The 16,682-nt window shown below is 37.7% G+C and overlaps 1 protein-coding gene across 8 annotated transcripts in view; it reads left to right on the top strand.

Moving 5' to 3' along the window:
• Positions 1–16,682, top strand: part of NPAS3 (neuronal PAS domain protein 3) — a 597,848-nt gene that overhangs the window by 290,026 nt on the left and 291,140 nt on the right. For all 8 annotated transcript variants that reach the window (XM_033061911.2, XM_033061908.2, XM_033061913.2 and 5 more), the window contains one exon: positions 10,821–10,903. In XM_033061911.2, coding sequence (XP_032917802.1) covers positions 10,821–10,903 — 83 coding nt within the window. The remainder of the gene's footprint in view (positions 1–10,820; positions 10,904–16,682) is intronic.

Here is a 16,682-nt window from a genome sequence, read left to right as displayed (position 1 = left end):
CTAATTTATTTCAAGCTCATCCATCATGAACTGTATGAATTCTTTTAACCTTAGCAAAGATTTGAACACTATGTCGTATTTCCAGTAAAGATTTAACTATTCTTCTTACTAGTTTTTGGGATTTCCAAGAGATTCTGTTTCCTTTAAAACTACTGAAAGACATTATTACAAGTAGTAGTGCAATATATACATATATATTAAGAATACAATCCAAAGTGCTGGAAGTACTGGAAAAATCTTTCCACAGGGGCTTTGGATTTTTGGATTTTGGATCAACCTTTTTTTTTTTTTTTTTTTTTAAATAAGCACTGCTTTTGAAAAGAAGCAGTTCCATCTCTCAGTTATGACTTCACCAGTATTCTAAAGTGGCGTACTACTTCCTCTTCCCCTGGACTGCTTCATTAGGACTTGGGGATTTCCATTGCAGCTTAGGCATGCTCATTTTTCAATCCTCAGCAATTCTCAAATGTAATTTTAGTTCTTATGAGGGTTCTTGATGAAAATTTCTAGTGAGAAATTGAGAACCATTTGCAATAGATTTTAAAAATTTCTTGTGGTTCTACTACAGATGGTCTTGGTAATCTCCTTAAATTTCTTCAGTTATTTTTTGAAATCGCCAAATTGCATTTTATTACAGTCTCTCTCATGAGCAGACAGAAGCCGCAGCTGGAAGATAAGTAAAAGTAATTGACTAGTAGCACAGTTGGTTCTTACCAGAATCCTCAGTTAATTACACGGTTTACTTTTGGCAGCTGATAAAGATTTCTTCCCTGAAATTGTGGATTGATTGCAGACTTGTACCCAGTCTCATTTAATTTATAAATTTTTATTAAATCTTTTCTGACTACATCACAAAAAGAAAAAAAATAATCTACAAACAAGTCCACCCCCTACCTGTGTCAGTCATAAAACCAAGTCCATAGAGGTGGTAAAGCTCTAAAATCACCTTAGAACCGGAAACAATTTAAAACCATTGGATTCATTTCTGTATGTCACTTACTTTTTTAGAATAATGATGCATTAGTCAGTAATTGTCTGGTTATATCATAGCTGGATTTTATATTCGAGCAGTGGGTGTGGCTCCTACATTTGCCAAAAGCAATATTTGATATATTTTCAAATGTTAGTGCTCATTTGACATAAGGAGATCTCTTCTTTTTCCTTGTTTTTCTTAGCTGGGTATGTGTATGGGGGGTTCTTTTACTTAGCCTGTAAGACAGAAAAAAGTGAGTATGGCAGAAGTGCAGGTGTTCAAGACCTACAATGGCTTATGTCATCAGGCATCAGGTTTGCTTTCTCACTTGCTACCATGCCATGTTCTGCAGCCCCTGTAATGAATTTAAATGACTTCTATCAAATGTGAAATTTGTCTTATTTTTAGTATATGATTCTGAGTGAGGAACACATTACCTAGTTCACTAACATCTAAAGCTGTTAGTTTCTAAAATTACGATCCACTTGCTGTCAGAAGAGGTTGTATATATTTCTCAAGAAATTTCTTTAGTGAGTGATTTTGGCCATATAGCAAATGTTGGCTTCCTGTGCAGACACTTGGCAGTGATAGCATAGTCCTCACAGAATACAGTATCCTAGCCCATTAACAGAGGAATATTGGAGTCTTCAAGTACTATGGAAATAGGAATAGGAGTTCATAAACAGAATAAAAGTTGATAGAAAGAACTATATAAAAGCTTAATAGAATAAATGCTGGATATAAAGCATCTTATTAAGTGATTTGCTTATTAGTTTTTTTGTTACCACAGATTAAATAAATATTTTTTGTCTGTCAGGAGTTGCATTTTGCCACTGAGCACTGAAAAAAGTTAAGTTTGTCATTAAAACAACGCAATGAGCCCACCAAAATAATGGGAGAGGTATGGAAGGAAAAGAGGTCTGTGCAAAGAAGCAGACCTCAGTAGAGAAGGGTCTGGTAGGGGAATCTGGATATATTTCAGTGTTAGTTAAAACAGGGAAGGATGTGAATTACAGCTTGCCAATTTTCAACACACCACTGTCTAAGGCATAGAAAGGCAATTGTATTGGCTCTAAGAAGGAGCAGCTCGCCTGTTTTGTTTGCAGAATATTCTGAAATAACATTGCCAAAATTTAAGACAACAAAAGAAGGGGAGACCTATAAAAGCAGGGTGTCTTCTTGACTTTCAGATAATATATTACACCTTGCTTCATGTAGATAGAACAGCTTTTGGTCGCCTTGACATACTAGTGGCATATGAAAGCCCTGTGGATGGATGGAGCGTTAGATTGGAAGTAATAAGGTTGTGCCTGACTTACCTCTGCATTTGCAGCAGATGTTACAAATGTCATAACATGAACCTTTGGGATCAGACTGGGAAAAAAAAAGCAAGACAACAGATGTAGGCCTCTTAGTTTTACCAGCAAGTATAGTCTGACACTATATAACACTGTTCTGACTTGATGTTAATACCCTGTCCTCCTCCTGAGAACAGAATCAGTGACACTAGCCATTTCTGAAGCATTGGAGCTGTAAAGGGGTGGCAGCAGTTTTCTTTTCAGAGGAATTTTGATACTAGTTTAGAAATAAGACAATAGAACTATTATTCCAGTAAGAGTCTTATTGTGATATCTGAATAAGTAATCCAAACTCATCACTCATTTCTTCATGCAGTCATAATGTTTATGCATTTTTTCTGCTGGTAGAGCCAAATCTCTCGGAGTGGACTTTTATCTAAAGGACTGATAAATTCCTAGGTTTTTAAGCCCTTGATTCACCCTACCTTTGTGTGTCCCTCTCTCTTGCCTCACCCATCTGTCTCTACTTCATCTCTTTCTCTCCCACACTTCTGCAGACTTTTTCTCTTTACAGCAGATGGATTTCCTGGGTAGCTCCTATCTCACTTTAATTATTTTTCTTCTCCTGCTATTGATTTGAATTGAAAGTATTTGTTCTTCACTTTCTGTGTTGTCCTCTACATGTTGGAGGCTGTATGAAGTTATTAATTCCTTCTCTGCTTCTCACTAGTTCTTGCCAATGTTCCTGAATTTCATGGGACAAGAGTAAAATTAATGCAGGAGTATGAGCCCTTGTATTTTTTTCCCTGTGCTTCAATTTAAAGCAGGGGTGATTCTGTCTGCCACATCACTCCCTCAGGTGCTGCCATTCTTGAACTGGAGGCTTAGCCTTCTCCCAGAAGAATTTCATTGTCAGGGAGAAGAGTGGGGGTTCTCCCATGAAGAATTTTAATCACCCTGTCTATAGCCCTTTTGAAGGAGGCACAATAGTTCCTATAGTAACTACTACAGTGTGGGAGAAAGGCCAGTGCTCCCGCCCCCAGCCACAGATGGAGAGCTCTCTTTGCTTAGATGACTGGAAATTCTTGCACAGCAAAGATTTCATCCTTCATAGTGAAAAAAAAACAAAAAACAAAATCTCTGAAATAAACTCTTAAATGTACATGTGCTAATTAAGAAACAGTGCTAGTTATCAAGGAGAGAACACCAAATATACTTATTTCGTTATTGGGGTTTCTAACGCTAAGTTCAGAAAAGATAAAAAAAAAAAAAGATATTTAGGACTTAAGAAACTTTGTCTCCTCCTCCCACTCACCCTACCCCCACCCTGTAAAGAATAAATCCTGTGGGAAGGAGCAGGCCTATAAACCAAATGAAGGTAATTGGAAAAGGAACAGGCTCCTAAAACAGATGAAAACTTACACTATGACAGTCACTTATCTTGTTTCCTTTTTCCATTAATTTTGAGAATTTCTCAAGGGAAAGACATACCTCCAAATCCAATGATTCCAGTTGAATTAACAAGTAATATAATACCTTCTGCTTTTTTTGACAACATTTCGATTTGATCAGATTTAAGTTATTGAAACTAAAAAAGCTATTAAAAAAAGTTTAAAGAATTAAACTACAGTAGTTTCACGAATACAAGCCGCACGGATTATAAGCCGCACCCCCGGTGCCTCGACAATGTTGCTGTCTTTGTCAATAGATAAGCCGCACCCCGAATATTAGCCGCACTTTCGTTCGTCGCGAGAATGCGTGCGCAGCTTTCACAAATTGGCCAATTAGTAACAGGATCGCGGCATAGCGGGCTTTACTGGCTCGGGGCGGGGCCAGGAAGGCTCGGCCCGCTCATGGTTGCCGACGGGGCCGGGTGGCCCAGCTCAGCGCCACGGCTCGGCGGGGCTGGCCGGCTGGTGCTGCCGCCGCCGCCGGGCTCGCTGGCCCCCCTCTCCCGTCAGCACCGCCCCGCTGCCGCGTTCGCTCGCCCGGCTGGCAGGGCTGCCGCCGCCGGGCTCGCCGCCCGCCCCGCTGCCGCTTTCGCTCGCCCTGCGCCGCGCCTCGCGAGCGCCGCGCCCGCCCCGCGGCGGCGGCGCTTCGCTCGCGGCGGCGGCGCTTCCGCGAGCGGCGGCGGCGCCTCGCGAGCAGCGGCGGCGCTTCCGCGAGCGGCGGCGGCGCTTCGCTCGCGGCGGCGGCACTTCCGCGAGCGGCGGCGGCGGCGCTTCCGCGAGCGGCGGCGCTTCCGCTCACGGCGGCGGCGCTTCGCTCGCGGCGGCGGCGCTTCCGCTCGCGGCGGCGGCGCTTCGCTCGCGGCGGCGGCGCTTCCGCTCGCGGCGGCGGCGCTTCGCGAGCGGCGGCGGCGCTTTCGCGAGCGCCGCTTTCGCTCACCCCGCCGGCAGGGCTGCCGCCGCCGCCACCAGGCTCGCCGGCCGCCCCCTCCCGTCTGCACCGCCGCCGCGTTTCCTCGCCCTGGCCGGCACTGCAGGCCCCCGCACCGCCGGGCTCCCCCACGCTGCTGGCCCCGATTATGCTGGGCTTCCCCCGCTGCCAGGCAGCCCCACCCGCCGGCCTTCCTGCTTCTGCCATGCTCCCCTGCACTGCTAGCCCCAGTTCTCCCGGGCTCCCCCGCCATGCTGGCTCAGGCTCTGCCGCCCTCCCTGCCCCGCCCTGCTGGCTCAGGCTCTGCCGCCCGCCCCCACACTGCTGGCCCCGCCTCTGCCCGGCTTTCCCACCTCTGCCGGGGCCGGCCGGGCTCCAGCTTGGCTTGGGGCTGCCGCGGGCTCTCACTTCCGTGTTGGCAGCTTTTAGAATTTTGTTAATAGATTAGCCGCCCCGGAATATTAGCCGCACTTCCGGGTTTCCACCAAAATTTTGGTCAAATTGGTGCGGCTTGTATTCGTGAAATTACTGTACTTGAATTTGAAAAACAAGTTTTGCAAAAAATTATTTTAATTTCTGGAGTTTTTTCAGAGATTAACTGCTGAAAACAATAAAGCATGCCTGGAATTGTATTATATAATACTTTCATTAATTATCTAGTACATTCTTGACAACTAATAAGTTATTCCATGGAAAGTTTACTTTTACTTTCTCAACCATGGATTCCCCAGTAATGAATTTATGTTCTTTACCAGTGATCAGAAGATGGACATCTGAAATATGGGGCATTCTTGTACACAAAAATATAGATTTGAAGTGCTTTGTTAGCTTTGTAAGTTGGTTGTCATATATTGCATTATATATCTTGCATGTTGTCCTTTGTGACAAATTTGTTCTCATATTTTATTGCTGTGATACTTCTTTGGTAATGGCACAGTATTAATGATTCCCATAGCTTTACTAAACCAAGATAAAATACCTTTCCACATATGTTGCACCTCAATTTAAGATTTATTTCGTCTTCCCATCTGTGAAGGTGGATAAGAGACCTAAATTTTGGATCATTTGATGGCCTACAGTGAGGTAACTGGGTGACATAATTTAATTTCTTTGGATACCCTTTCCAAATCAGAGGGCAACACCTCTACTTACATCATGCTGTTCATCTCTCATCTCATTTAGATCAGGATTTGAATATACATCTTATGTACCAGATGTCCTCAACTCCCAGGCAGAGGGGTTCTCTCTTGCTGGAGATTTCTTTCAAAACTTAGTCTTGGGACTGATAAATGGAATAGCAAGAAACAATCAATGGGAAAAAATATTCATCAAAAAAGTATTAAAAATTAAGTAAAGTAATTATTTTTAAAAAAACTTCCGTGAATGTTAACATGCAGAAATACTGGAGTGTAATATTGATTACACTTCATCCTTCCCTGAGACTGAATCTTCTGTTGTTCAGTTTAGCCCTGCAGGCAGTGTCTCTGTCTGTTCTAAAACACAGCTTTTCAAAATTTTCAAATTGCACATTATGTCTCATCAGAAAGCCCCAAGATTTCAAGATGACATCGCACCTCTTCCTGTAAAACCACCTTGATTACCACATTCACTTCCATTTTCTTTCCTGAACATTTGGAGCTGTTCATAGAAATCACAAAAGATACATTTCCATCTAGAATCTACTCTACACGAAGGCAAATATATTAGAATTTGTATTACTGTTTCTATAGGTCTTTCTTTCTACTCTGTAACAGAAAAAAAAGGTTGCATTCTGGGTAAGAATATTTAGAAGATTATAGCCACATTCATGCTGTGAATGTATGTGACTGTATGTTTTGCACATACAGTCATCAGACCACTCTGCTTCTTATGCTCTCTCATCTGACACCCTCAAGTATTTTGTTGATACCTATGGGGAAAAATATTAACCAACCCTATGTGAAGCTGCTGTGCAATTAGCCTGATATGGTTACACATTTTGTGAATAAAGCTGGTAATTTTCTTTTTTCTGGTGGGGTGTTTATAAACTTTCATATTTATGTAGATCTACTCAGGCTTTGCTAATTAAAGTCTGAGTTTACTGACAGTCATAATTAGAGCTCTTCAAGATGAGCTCTGTTTTTTCATAATTCTTCAGACAGCAGATTGTCTAAAAGGTTGTAGCACGGTGGCCCTATGTCCACCTCTGCTTCCAAGTGAGCAAAAAGTTCTTCCTAGAAAAATCAACAAAATTAAATAAAAAATATAAGGACTTTGAGGCTAAACAGAAGTTTTTTTAGGGGAAGATTATAATTGTGCCCATGTTCTGCTCTTCCGTTCCTAGTGATCAAAGAATACTGCTTATACTTTATTAGAACTCTGCCTTCACCAGTAGAAACCCACAGTGAACATCAGTCTTTGGTCTGTGCTCCCACACCTTAGAACTGTGTTTAAGAGGAAATCTTTTCTCTTCAGGATGCATTGAAATCTTTGCTAGCCAGTCTACGTGTTTCTTTTCCACAATTTCCCACTTTTTGTAGCACAATTGCAAATGCTCCTGAGGTTGCATTAAGCATGCTTAGACTGCCCCCAAGACACTCTGAAAGGGAGGTGGTTCTTCCTTCACCTCATGCATAGCCAGATTAGTCATTGAGGGAGGACTTTTAAAGAGGAACTAGTGAACAGATAAAATTATTTTTTTTTATGGAAAAATCTTATGCCAGGAATAGACATGTCAGTTTGGATAGTAAAGGTCATAGTCCAATGCCATGGAAAGTAAAACATTTTTAAAGACAGATTCTTCTGCCCCAGCACTACAAAGTACACGTTAAAGCAATCTTTCTATCTTCTTGTCACTATTATAAGTCAATATTTAGTACAAATATTGTTTCAGCCAAATTTAGATTAATTTGTGCATTCAAGCATTAATCGTTGTCAACTAAATGTAGGCAACACAAAATATGACCACATGTGAAAAAGTTTATTCAGAGATGTTTGTTCATACTGCTAAAATAGGAGAAACTTGGAAGAATTTAACCTGCATTTGAGACTTGTTTCCATTTGTGACTCCTTTTGCAGTTTGCTACACATGCTTCAGCCTTGTCCACATCCTAATTTCCCCTGCTTCCTGTAACTCAAAAGAAGTAATTTATTTCATGAATTCAATATTTAGTTTCTGTAAAGAATCTGTTTAAAAGAAAATCCACACTTTTAAAGTGCATCCACACCTTTAGGTCTGTGAAGGTTGCTGAGCTACTTTGATTTATAGATGTTGTGAAATAAATCTTAAATCTCTTGCTTTTCAAGTTTTCTGTGAGTGGCTGAACTGTGGCTGCTGATGGTTCCATCCACAGGGTGAGAGATTTAGATGACTTGCTGTGGCTTGTGTGATGGAAACCAGTTCAGTATTTATAGGTTATGTTTTGAAATTTTAGAATAAAATAACATTGGGCCTGATTTTTAATCCAGATGTTTCAGTCTGTCTTCCTTTCATCTATTGGCATGCCAACAATTCATTCAATACAAATAAGAGGTTTTGTGCTGTGACTGGACTGTGAGATTGCCATGTTTCTGAAAGGTATCAATGTGGCATGCACTCATATATCCAAAATAACATATTTCTTCTTCTGGAAATAGGTATCAAAAAAACTCGAAAGCTCAAGTAAAATAATAAGACAGTGGATCCAGATGATCAAATAATTTAAGTTTCCCTTGTTCTGTATTTTTCTCAATATTCTTGTCTCATTCCTCAAAATATGAAAAATTATAGTTATGGAAGCACATGAAATAAGGTGCATATTTAATATTTATTTTTTATCAAAAAAGAGTTGCAGCATGGCTACCAGAAGCATAATAGTTTTCTGTGTAACCTATTATCATGGTTGTAAAATTAGGAACTTTCATTAGAACCCCACATCACCTGACTAAGAGCGACACATAAATCCCAGAGTTCTAGTGCTATAGAAATGTCAGTGAACTGAATGGCATGAAAGTACTACAAGATATTTGTGTACGTGTATGCTAGCCACAAGTATGCAGTCATCGACAGAGGATTTAAATGACAAATTTTAAAGCTAATATCGGACCTCTCTTGTTTTCTGGTTAAGTCACTGACCTTTAAGTGATTTCATTTGAGGTATAGAACTGAAGGTCCCAATCATGAGGACTGATGACTTACCTGTAAGTGTCATTTAAGGTTCAAGATACTGTTTTAAAGAGGGCTGCACTGACTTCAGGCACTTCATTCAAATTACGGTACTTAAATGCTAAAAAACCTGCAATTGACATCGTAGAATTGGATTCAACATGTAGTGGATACACTCTAAAATAGTAGAGGGTGGTAATGTAAGAATATGGACAGGAAGCAGAAAATTAATTGACAGGTAAATTCCTTTGGTAGTAGGTAAAAGGTGGTGTGTTCGGACAATGTGTGGAAAATGTGACACAGTCTAGCTGGAAGAATGAAAGGACCTAAAAGATTTCAGGGAGGTACTGCAGGTTTGCAGGCTGGGCGGTTTTTTTGGTCTTTACAATGCTCCTATGGAGACTACTATGAAGCAGTGTCTAGCAAGCCAAAACTGAATTTGCTTTTTTGTTTCTGATAGATTGTAAATGAAATAACTATACAACGCATCATGCTGACAGCAATCATGACCAGAATACTGAAAATCTTTACGGTGCTGTATATTTTGTTTAGTCCCACAACTTAGGATAGTTTTTCTAAGAAATACAGTCTTGAAGATTTTTTCTTTCATGATATTAGTGTCTATGTCCTTGAATATGAGAAAAGAGGAGGACTCGGAAAATACCAGCTCTACAGCAGTCTCCATTTGTAATTATGAGCTATTGCCTGAATCTATTAGCTATGAAGCCACCTGTTTGCTCAGTATAAATAGCTTAGAATTTCCTGCAAGGAAATTACATGAAACATCAATAAGAAATGATATTACATTTTCAGGTCAATATGACTATCATTACTTGGCATTTATCTTTTCCTACTGATATCATGTTTGGCAGCCATTATCATAGAAGAGTAAGAAATTGTAGCTCTGTATTTTGTTTCCGTTGGTGTTAAATTGGCCTGTTCAGTAATGGCAGTCATTCATTCTGCTGGTTTTAGTGGATCCTTGATATTTCATTTTTCTTATCATACACTGTAAAGACAGCAATACGTAAAGATGGACTAGTGCTGTGATGGCTTCAGAGGCATTAGTCTCTCATCAGGGTCTTGGGATGTAAATGTTTTTGTACACACTTTAGAAGGGTGCAGAATGAACTTTGCCTCTTCTCTCTGCTATGGATATGCCTGGTTTTGTCACTAGGGCAGCAAAGGAAGCTTCCTGCAGCCCTGTGCTGCCTTTTCTGTGCTCTGGCTTTCTCTGACCATGTGGGAAAGGTAGCCTAGGCCTAAGAGGAAATCTCAACTTACTGTAGGTGGATAAATTTGGTTATATGCAGACTTAATTTCTGACTTTGTGTTCCTGGCATATAGAGACAATTTAATAGAATATTAGTTTTGTGATTTCTCAGCATTTTTTTGTAGTCACTGCTGCCTTTGAAGCATGACTACCTATTATCCACTTTGTATTTTTAAACTATATAATTTAAAAGTAGAAGCTGAAGTTTCAAGTACCTATTCCAGCAACTAACATGGGTATGTGGGATACTAAAATACTTCTCTACACTGAGAAGAACTTTGATATAAATGTGTTTACAAATGTTGGCTTTTTAATGTTGTATTTATTTCATTTCACTTTCAAATAATAACATGTTCAGACAAATCTCTCAGATAAACTAGCAGAATAAACTTCTTAATTCCTGAGTAATATTTAGTTCTTACCCCCACATTTCAAAACATTTACAATATGTGTAGGCTCTTTGTCAAAAGTATTTTTCACTACATTCTGCTTTTATCACCATAAAACTAGAGGGATTTGAGATATATCTGAACAAACAAGTAATTTCCAGATTAATTGGACATTTAAATAGATTTTTTTAATCCATATTTTAATCCTTCAAATTTGAGTCTTAAATTGCATATGAAATTACCAAATTTATATGCTATGTAGAATGCAAAATTTAAATTAACACTGATGTATTAAGATGAAAAACATTTAAATAGTTAATGTCAGTGATGAGGATGCATGAGAAATGAATGTGCAGATCTTGCAACATAACTGTTTTTTATTCAGTTATAGGTGCCCAGCGCAGGAGAAGTCCCAGTGCCCTTGCCATTGAAGTATTTGAATCACATTTGGGAAGTCATATTTTACAGGTAAAAAATGGCTTTTCCAAGAAAAATCAAAATATCTGCCTAGTCATATTTCTGTCAATATTTTGAACAGTATTGTTGTCAGCACTTACATTGATGAGCCTTTTTTTTTTTGATGCTCCTATTTCTTCTATTTTGAAAGTCCATAATTGGAAGACTGTTAATGAGAGGGAAGGCAAGTGTTATTTTAGTTGAATCACAATATTTTGTTGTTTAGAAGTGTGCAGTAGGTGTTTGCTTGACATTATGTATTTGTGTGAATGTGTGTGCAAGCTAGTATTTTGTGCTGGTGATTTGTCTTACATCATGTATCAACTTAGGGTTGGGGTTTTTTCCCCACTTTGGTTTATAAGCACTGCTTTTCTCCATGATATCTGAGTTCTCACAATTGTATATCACAAATTTGGAGCAATCTGCAGAGGTTAAAAAATGAATAGAAGCATGCCTCTTAGGTGTCCTCAGCTGTGGGCTGAAAGCTGGTCTGGTATTTGTCAAACAAGTTCATCACATGGCACAAATCATCGTATTCCAGAAAGACTCAACTGAAAAACAATGACCTGAAAGAAACATTCTTGTGGATGATTAATTTTGCTGGGGTTACTACAACCTTTCTTGGCTTGAAGTGTTTAAACCTGGAGTACAAGCAGTTAAGAAAAAAATGTGATGTGCTTTGCAGTAAGGCAAACGCAGCACTATGGAAATAAAACCCACACAGTCTTTACTAAGTGTGGCACTGAATAACTGGTCTTATTTAGCAATGTACACAGCTTCTCAATGCAAATATATTGTCTGGTGTATTATCTTTTGAGAGGTATGAGAGAGGTAAATTAGGATATTATCATGAGAAATATTCCACTTAATTTGAAATGATTGAGAGCTATCTCTGTACTAACTCAGCTATGGTATTCAAAAGCACTATAGATAATGTCAAAATTTTCACATCTTTATAAAGTAACTAAATGCAGAATAGCAACAAGATAATTTTAGGAAAACATGAAATTAACTAGTAGAATTAATTTCTCTTTGGAACAAGAATCATGAATGAAATTATTTGCTTAGTTGTGCACTCTTGGCAGAGGTCTGGGTCAAGTTTTTGATTCTGTAAGCAAATACTTTTGTTGTAGTTATTGTCTCAGAGATCTGCACCAGTATCTGCAGTACTGTGTTTGCATATTAGGCAGGAACACTGCTGTGCTGTCTCATACATGTAGAAAGCGGTTTTGTGATATTTTAGTTTAAGTAATTTGTCAGTATGTTGAGTGTGTAAACATATCATATATCCTAAAGATATGTTTTTTACAATATTATTATGACTCATATATAAATAAAACCTCATTGAGCCTGATTTATTTACACTCTTTAGGTATTAGGTATGACTCTTACATATGAAAATGAAAAAACCTAGGATGACCACTTTGAAAACTACTGGATATTTGACTTTTTAACTTACTGCATATTAAAAGAATTAGCAACTTTCATACTTATTTAAACTAGATTCTACTTATGGGTAGTCGGGGAGGGGGTTGGGTGGGTTTTTTTGTTTGTTTTAAATTTATTTGTGATAAATTAAGATATTTTCAGGGTATAACTTCATCATGCTACTACTAAAAAAAAAACCCTGTGTTGCACTTTTACTCAAAACAGAAGATTTAAAATCAAAATTACTATCAGCTTTGTACTGAATATCTGTTGAGGTGTGGCCTTTTCAAAGAAGATTATGCTTTTATCAAAGTACTCCCATGAATCTCTCAGTTGATAATAGGAAGTTCCGCTCTGATATTTGCAAGATAGACTGTTGATGATGGAAAAAGGACAATATGAATTAAGTGTGATGACAGGTGTATCATGACGTGTTAAAATTTTGTCTTATTTTAGCAGAGCAATCAACCCTCAGAAGTAAAACCTGGGTCATTCATTCAAATGCACCACTTTAAACAGATCAGAATGAACTTCAAAGTACTGCCTTGTGGCCTAATAGGTAGAAATATAATCCCCAGAAGACAAAATTTTTTTAAAACAACAGTTGGACTGACTCTGGTGCAATACAGTTCTAACATGTTCTCACCTAGTCTGCTACTCACAGAAATTATTTTCAAATAAGTATCATGATGAGTATTGTTTGCAAGGTGAAGTAAACAACCTTGATTATGCCTTGGGAATTTTGATTTCAGAGTCTACTACCTGAAGAATTTAAATTAATAGTTTGTGTAATCCCTTTTGCTATAAATATTTTGAAGCCTGGGTTAAGTGTAAGCTCAGAAATTGAGGAGCCTCTCAAATCCTTTTTAGATTTTGATACTTCAAAATTTATTAATAGACAAATACGCATAATACAGTAGATTTTTTAAAAGTAGATATAGTTTATTTAAAATAATGTTACAAAAACAGACATTGAGGTACATCTTGGAATATTTTTACATTTTGAGTCTACTAGCAGGTAGTGTCAGTCATGTCTAGGTATCCATTATATACATTAATCGTGACCATAATTAGTAAATCCATGTATTTATATATAATGCTTAGTCATCATTGAATGAAGAATGCCTTCATCCATTATTTTTTCAAATGTTTAAATACTGCTTAATTGATGATTGATACAGGTACTAAATTTTCTCCCATATGCAGTTAAGTGCAGAAAATAGAGAAGTAAAACTCTACCAGTAATGAGAAAAAAGAGTTTAAAAGTTATTGTCTTTGAGATAGCATTTATGCTCAGGGATCATACAGTTAATTCTGTTCCATTAATGGCAGACTTCATCAACTCCAAAAAAATCAACATGCTGTTACCATCACATAAATTCAGAGATGAAAAATTGAGTAAAAACCCTGATAAAAGGAAATTTAATACTTTCAAAGTAAATACTTTTCATTTAAGTAAGGCCAGATGCATCTTTGCGTTTGTCTTTTGTACAAATGTAGATATACAAAGAGTCTTATACTTTGCTTACACATAAAATCTAACACATCCTCATTGTGAGAGTGGTGAGGCATGGGCACAGGTTGCCCAGAAAATCTATGGCTGCCCCATCCCTGGCAGTGTTCAAGGCCAGGTTGGATGTGGCTCTGAGCAGCCTGGTTTAGTGGAAGGTTCCCTGTCCATGACAGGGGGTTGGTACTCAGTGATCTTTAAGGACCCTTTCAACCCAAATCAGCCTAAAATTCTATGATTTTGTGTCAGAAAGTCTCCAAGTCACAGCTGATTGCTGTATATCATGCTGAAGAGATTCCCAGTGGCAGGTCAGAAGCCAAAGGCACTATCCACTCTGTGCTTGTGGAAAAGAAGACACCACAAAAGGCAATTGCTCAAAGACTATTACATCAGAATCTTTATGTCAGGGTAATGTCTTTTAAATGTTTTCCAAGTAGAATCACCTGAATTATGACTTGTAGAGTGGGATGTAATGGAGGAGAAAAGTAGATAATGGCAATATGTTAATTAATTTTTGACAAGATTTTTGATTTGCCAAATTATGGGCTTTGTTTTTCCTGTCTTGTAAATTCTTTTTCTTCTAAAAAATGCTGTTATAACAAGAATAGATACCTTCTGTTTTATATTTCTATATATATCTGTCTCTCAACTAAATCCAGTAAAAAATTATTTCTGGTACCTACTATTAAAATTTTGCCTTAAATTGGTTTTAAAAATTAGCAAGATTTTCACCAGTTTTTCAGGACCTCTGGAGTTTTTTTTCCCTATAACTTCTTTGCTATTGAGAAGGTGTGAAAAAGGGTCAGTAACCCCATAGTCTTCTTATAATCAGGAATGATCAGGAAATGTAGAACTAAATATAGAGAAAAGGGAAAGTTAGTGAATATATTTGCATATGCAAATTAGCTTAATTGATACTGCTTGCCTCTACAGGGATTTTTCATTACAAACTGGAGTGCTACATTGTTCAGCTCATATTGAGTAATTTAGTAACTAATGAGACCAGTTTGCACTAATTTGCATATGATAAATGAGCTTAATTGCAGTAAATAACTTGGAGGCATAATTACTTAATTTTCCTGTGTTGCATGGCTTTTAAGTTCACGTATGAACAACTCAAGATAATTTTGCATATTTAAATTAGTTGCTTTTAAAATTCTTGAACAAAAAAGAATACACCTTACAATTTGAACTGTGAAACAATTAAAAGTATAATGTACATTACGTTCAAATAAAATTTAATATTTTGAAAATATATGTGTCTTCCTTTAAAAACACCAATGCCTTCTTAACGATTAAATATTTGGAATCAATCACAATGGAATAGTTTTAAAGTCAGGCTAGGATGGAAAGCTGGTATAAGTAATAATAATAGGAGTGTGTATCTGAACTGTAGTGAGCAGTAAGCATTTTGTAATTCTGTATACAAGAGTGGTAACTTTCTTAATTCCATTCTTTACTTCAGCAATGCCTATACAACTGTTAAGAAACTCTAACACTTTCATATAACATTATGTACACATTACATACATAGTAACTTAGACACTAGTTGCCTTAGATTGTCTATATTGTCCTACTTCATTTTGTGTGAAGAAATCCTTATATTGGATAGATACTGAAGTTTCAGTGCAACAAAAAGTGTATATTTTTCTTCTTTTTGTGGGCATGTTCAATTGTGAGCACTGGCGTGAACAAATGTTAGGATGTAGATTTGTACAATGAGTTTCAAAACACATAAGCAAAAGCAAAGAAACAAACCAAACATAATCCAAAATCAAACTAATTGGAAGATCATAGTTAATTTCTGCCATGTCCCTAAAGTTATTGCGCATTAGATAATTTTGATAGATTTGATAGAATTGAACTACGGAACTAGACAGAGAAAAAAGCCAGCTACCAATCTAATTTATTTCCATGGCAAGATCTGTTGAGCACCTGTGATTTATAAGTGGATGACAATTACTGAATTCACCTCAGCTCGGTAAAGGTCCCCACCTACCTTCCTTTTCATAAGCTTTGTTGAATGTTTTCTTGGAAATTTGTTATCTATGAAATTTTATTTCCCTTTTACTTTGTGTTGTGCCTTTCTCTCCCAGTAATTAATTTGTGGTGAGCAAAGGTCTTAGTAATTGCAGTTTCAGATTCAATGAGAGAAGAAAAATCAGGTTCCCATTAAGATCCAAGGAAAAATAACCTAATTGAAAACAATCTGACCCTATAGGTTGTATTCTTTATCGAGTCAAAAGTCACAAACTATAAACCACTTACCTTGAATGAAGGGGTTAACAATATACTCTGTAGAGGATGTCTAATTGTATCCAAGATGACTCAATAAAATCATCTGAAATATGCACAAGGCCCATAAACCCTTGCTTTACTTCCTGGAAACCTCTGTATCACCACACCCTTGATCATGGAATGTTGTCCTAGAATGGGAGCAGAATTTGAGCTACTTGGAAGCTACAAATGGCTCAAATGCTACAATTTGGCTTTACCCCATGTAGTAGTCCCAGACTTTCCATGCATGAAAGGCAGTCTTGGTTCACATGCTTTTCACTCCACTGGAAGCCCAAGATGCTTCATGGAAGATTTAATAGTCCCTTTACCTTCATCCTATAGAGAAGCCATGGGCTATAAATCCATTGATGTTATTTTAGCTTTTCTTTATTTAAAGTCAACAAATAAGCAAACCACCCACATCCTATGGATGTAAGAAGCCTAATGAATTGCTGGCATTGTGAACAATTGAATAATACCTCTCATCCTTGCAGTTTGATATTTTTTCTAAGAATTTTTATTAATGTATCCAACAAGTAATAGTAAGACTAACATAAAACTGTACAAATATAACCT

Source organism: Catharus ustulatus, chromosome 6, assembly GCF_009819885.2.
Source record: "Catharus ustulatus isolate bCatUst1 chromosome 6, bCatUst1.pri.v2, whole genome shotgun sequence".
In the NCBI taxonomy this organism is placed as follows: domain Eukaryota; kingdom Metazoa; phylum Chordata; class Aves; order Passeriformes; family Turdidae; genus Catharus; species Catharus ustulatus.
The sequence above is the reverse complement of the archived record's forward strand: the minus strand, read 5'-3'. Positions and strand labels throughout refer to the sequence as shown.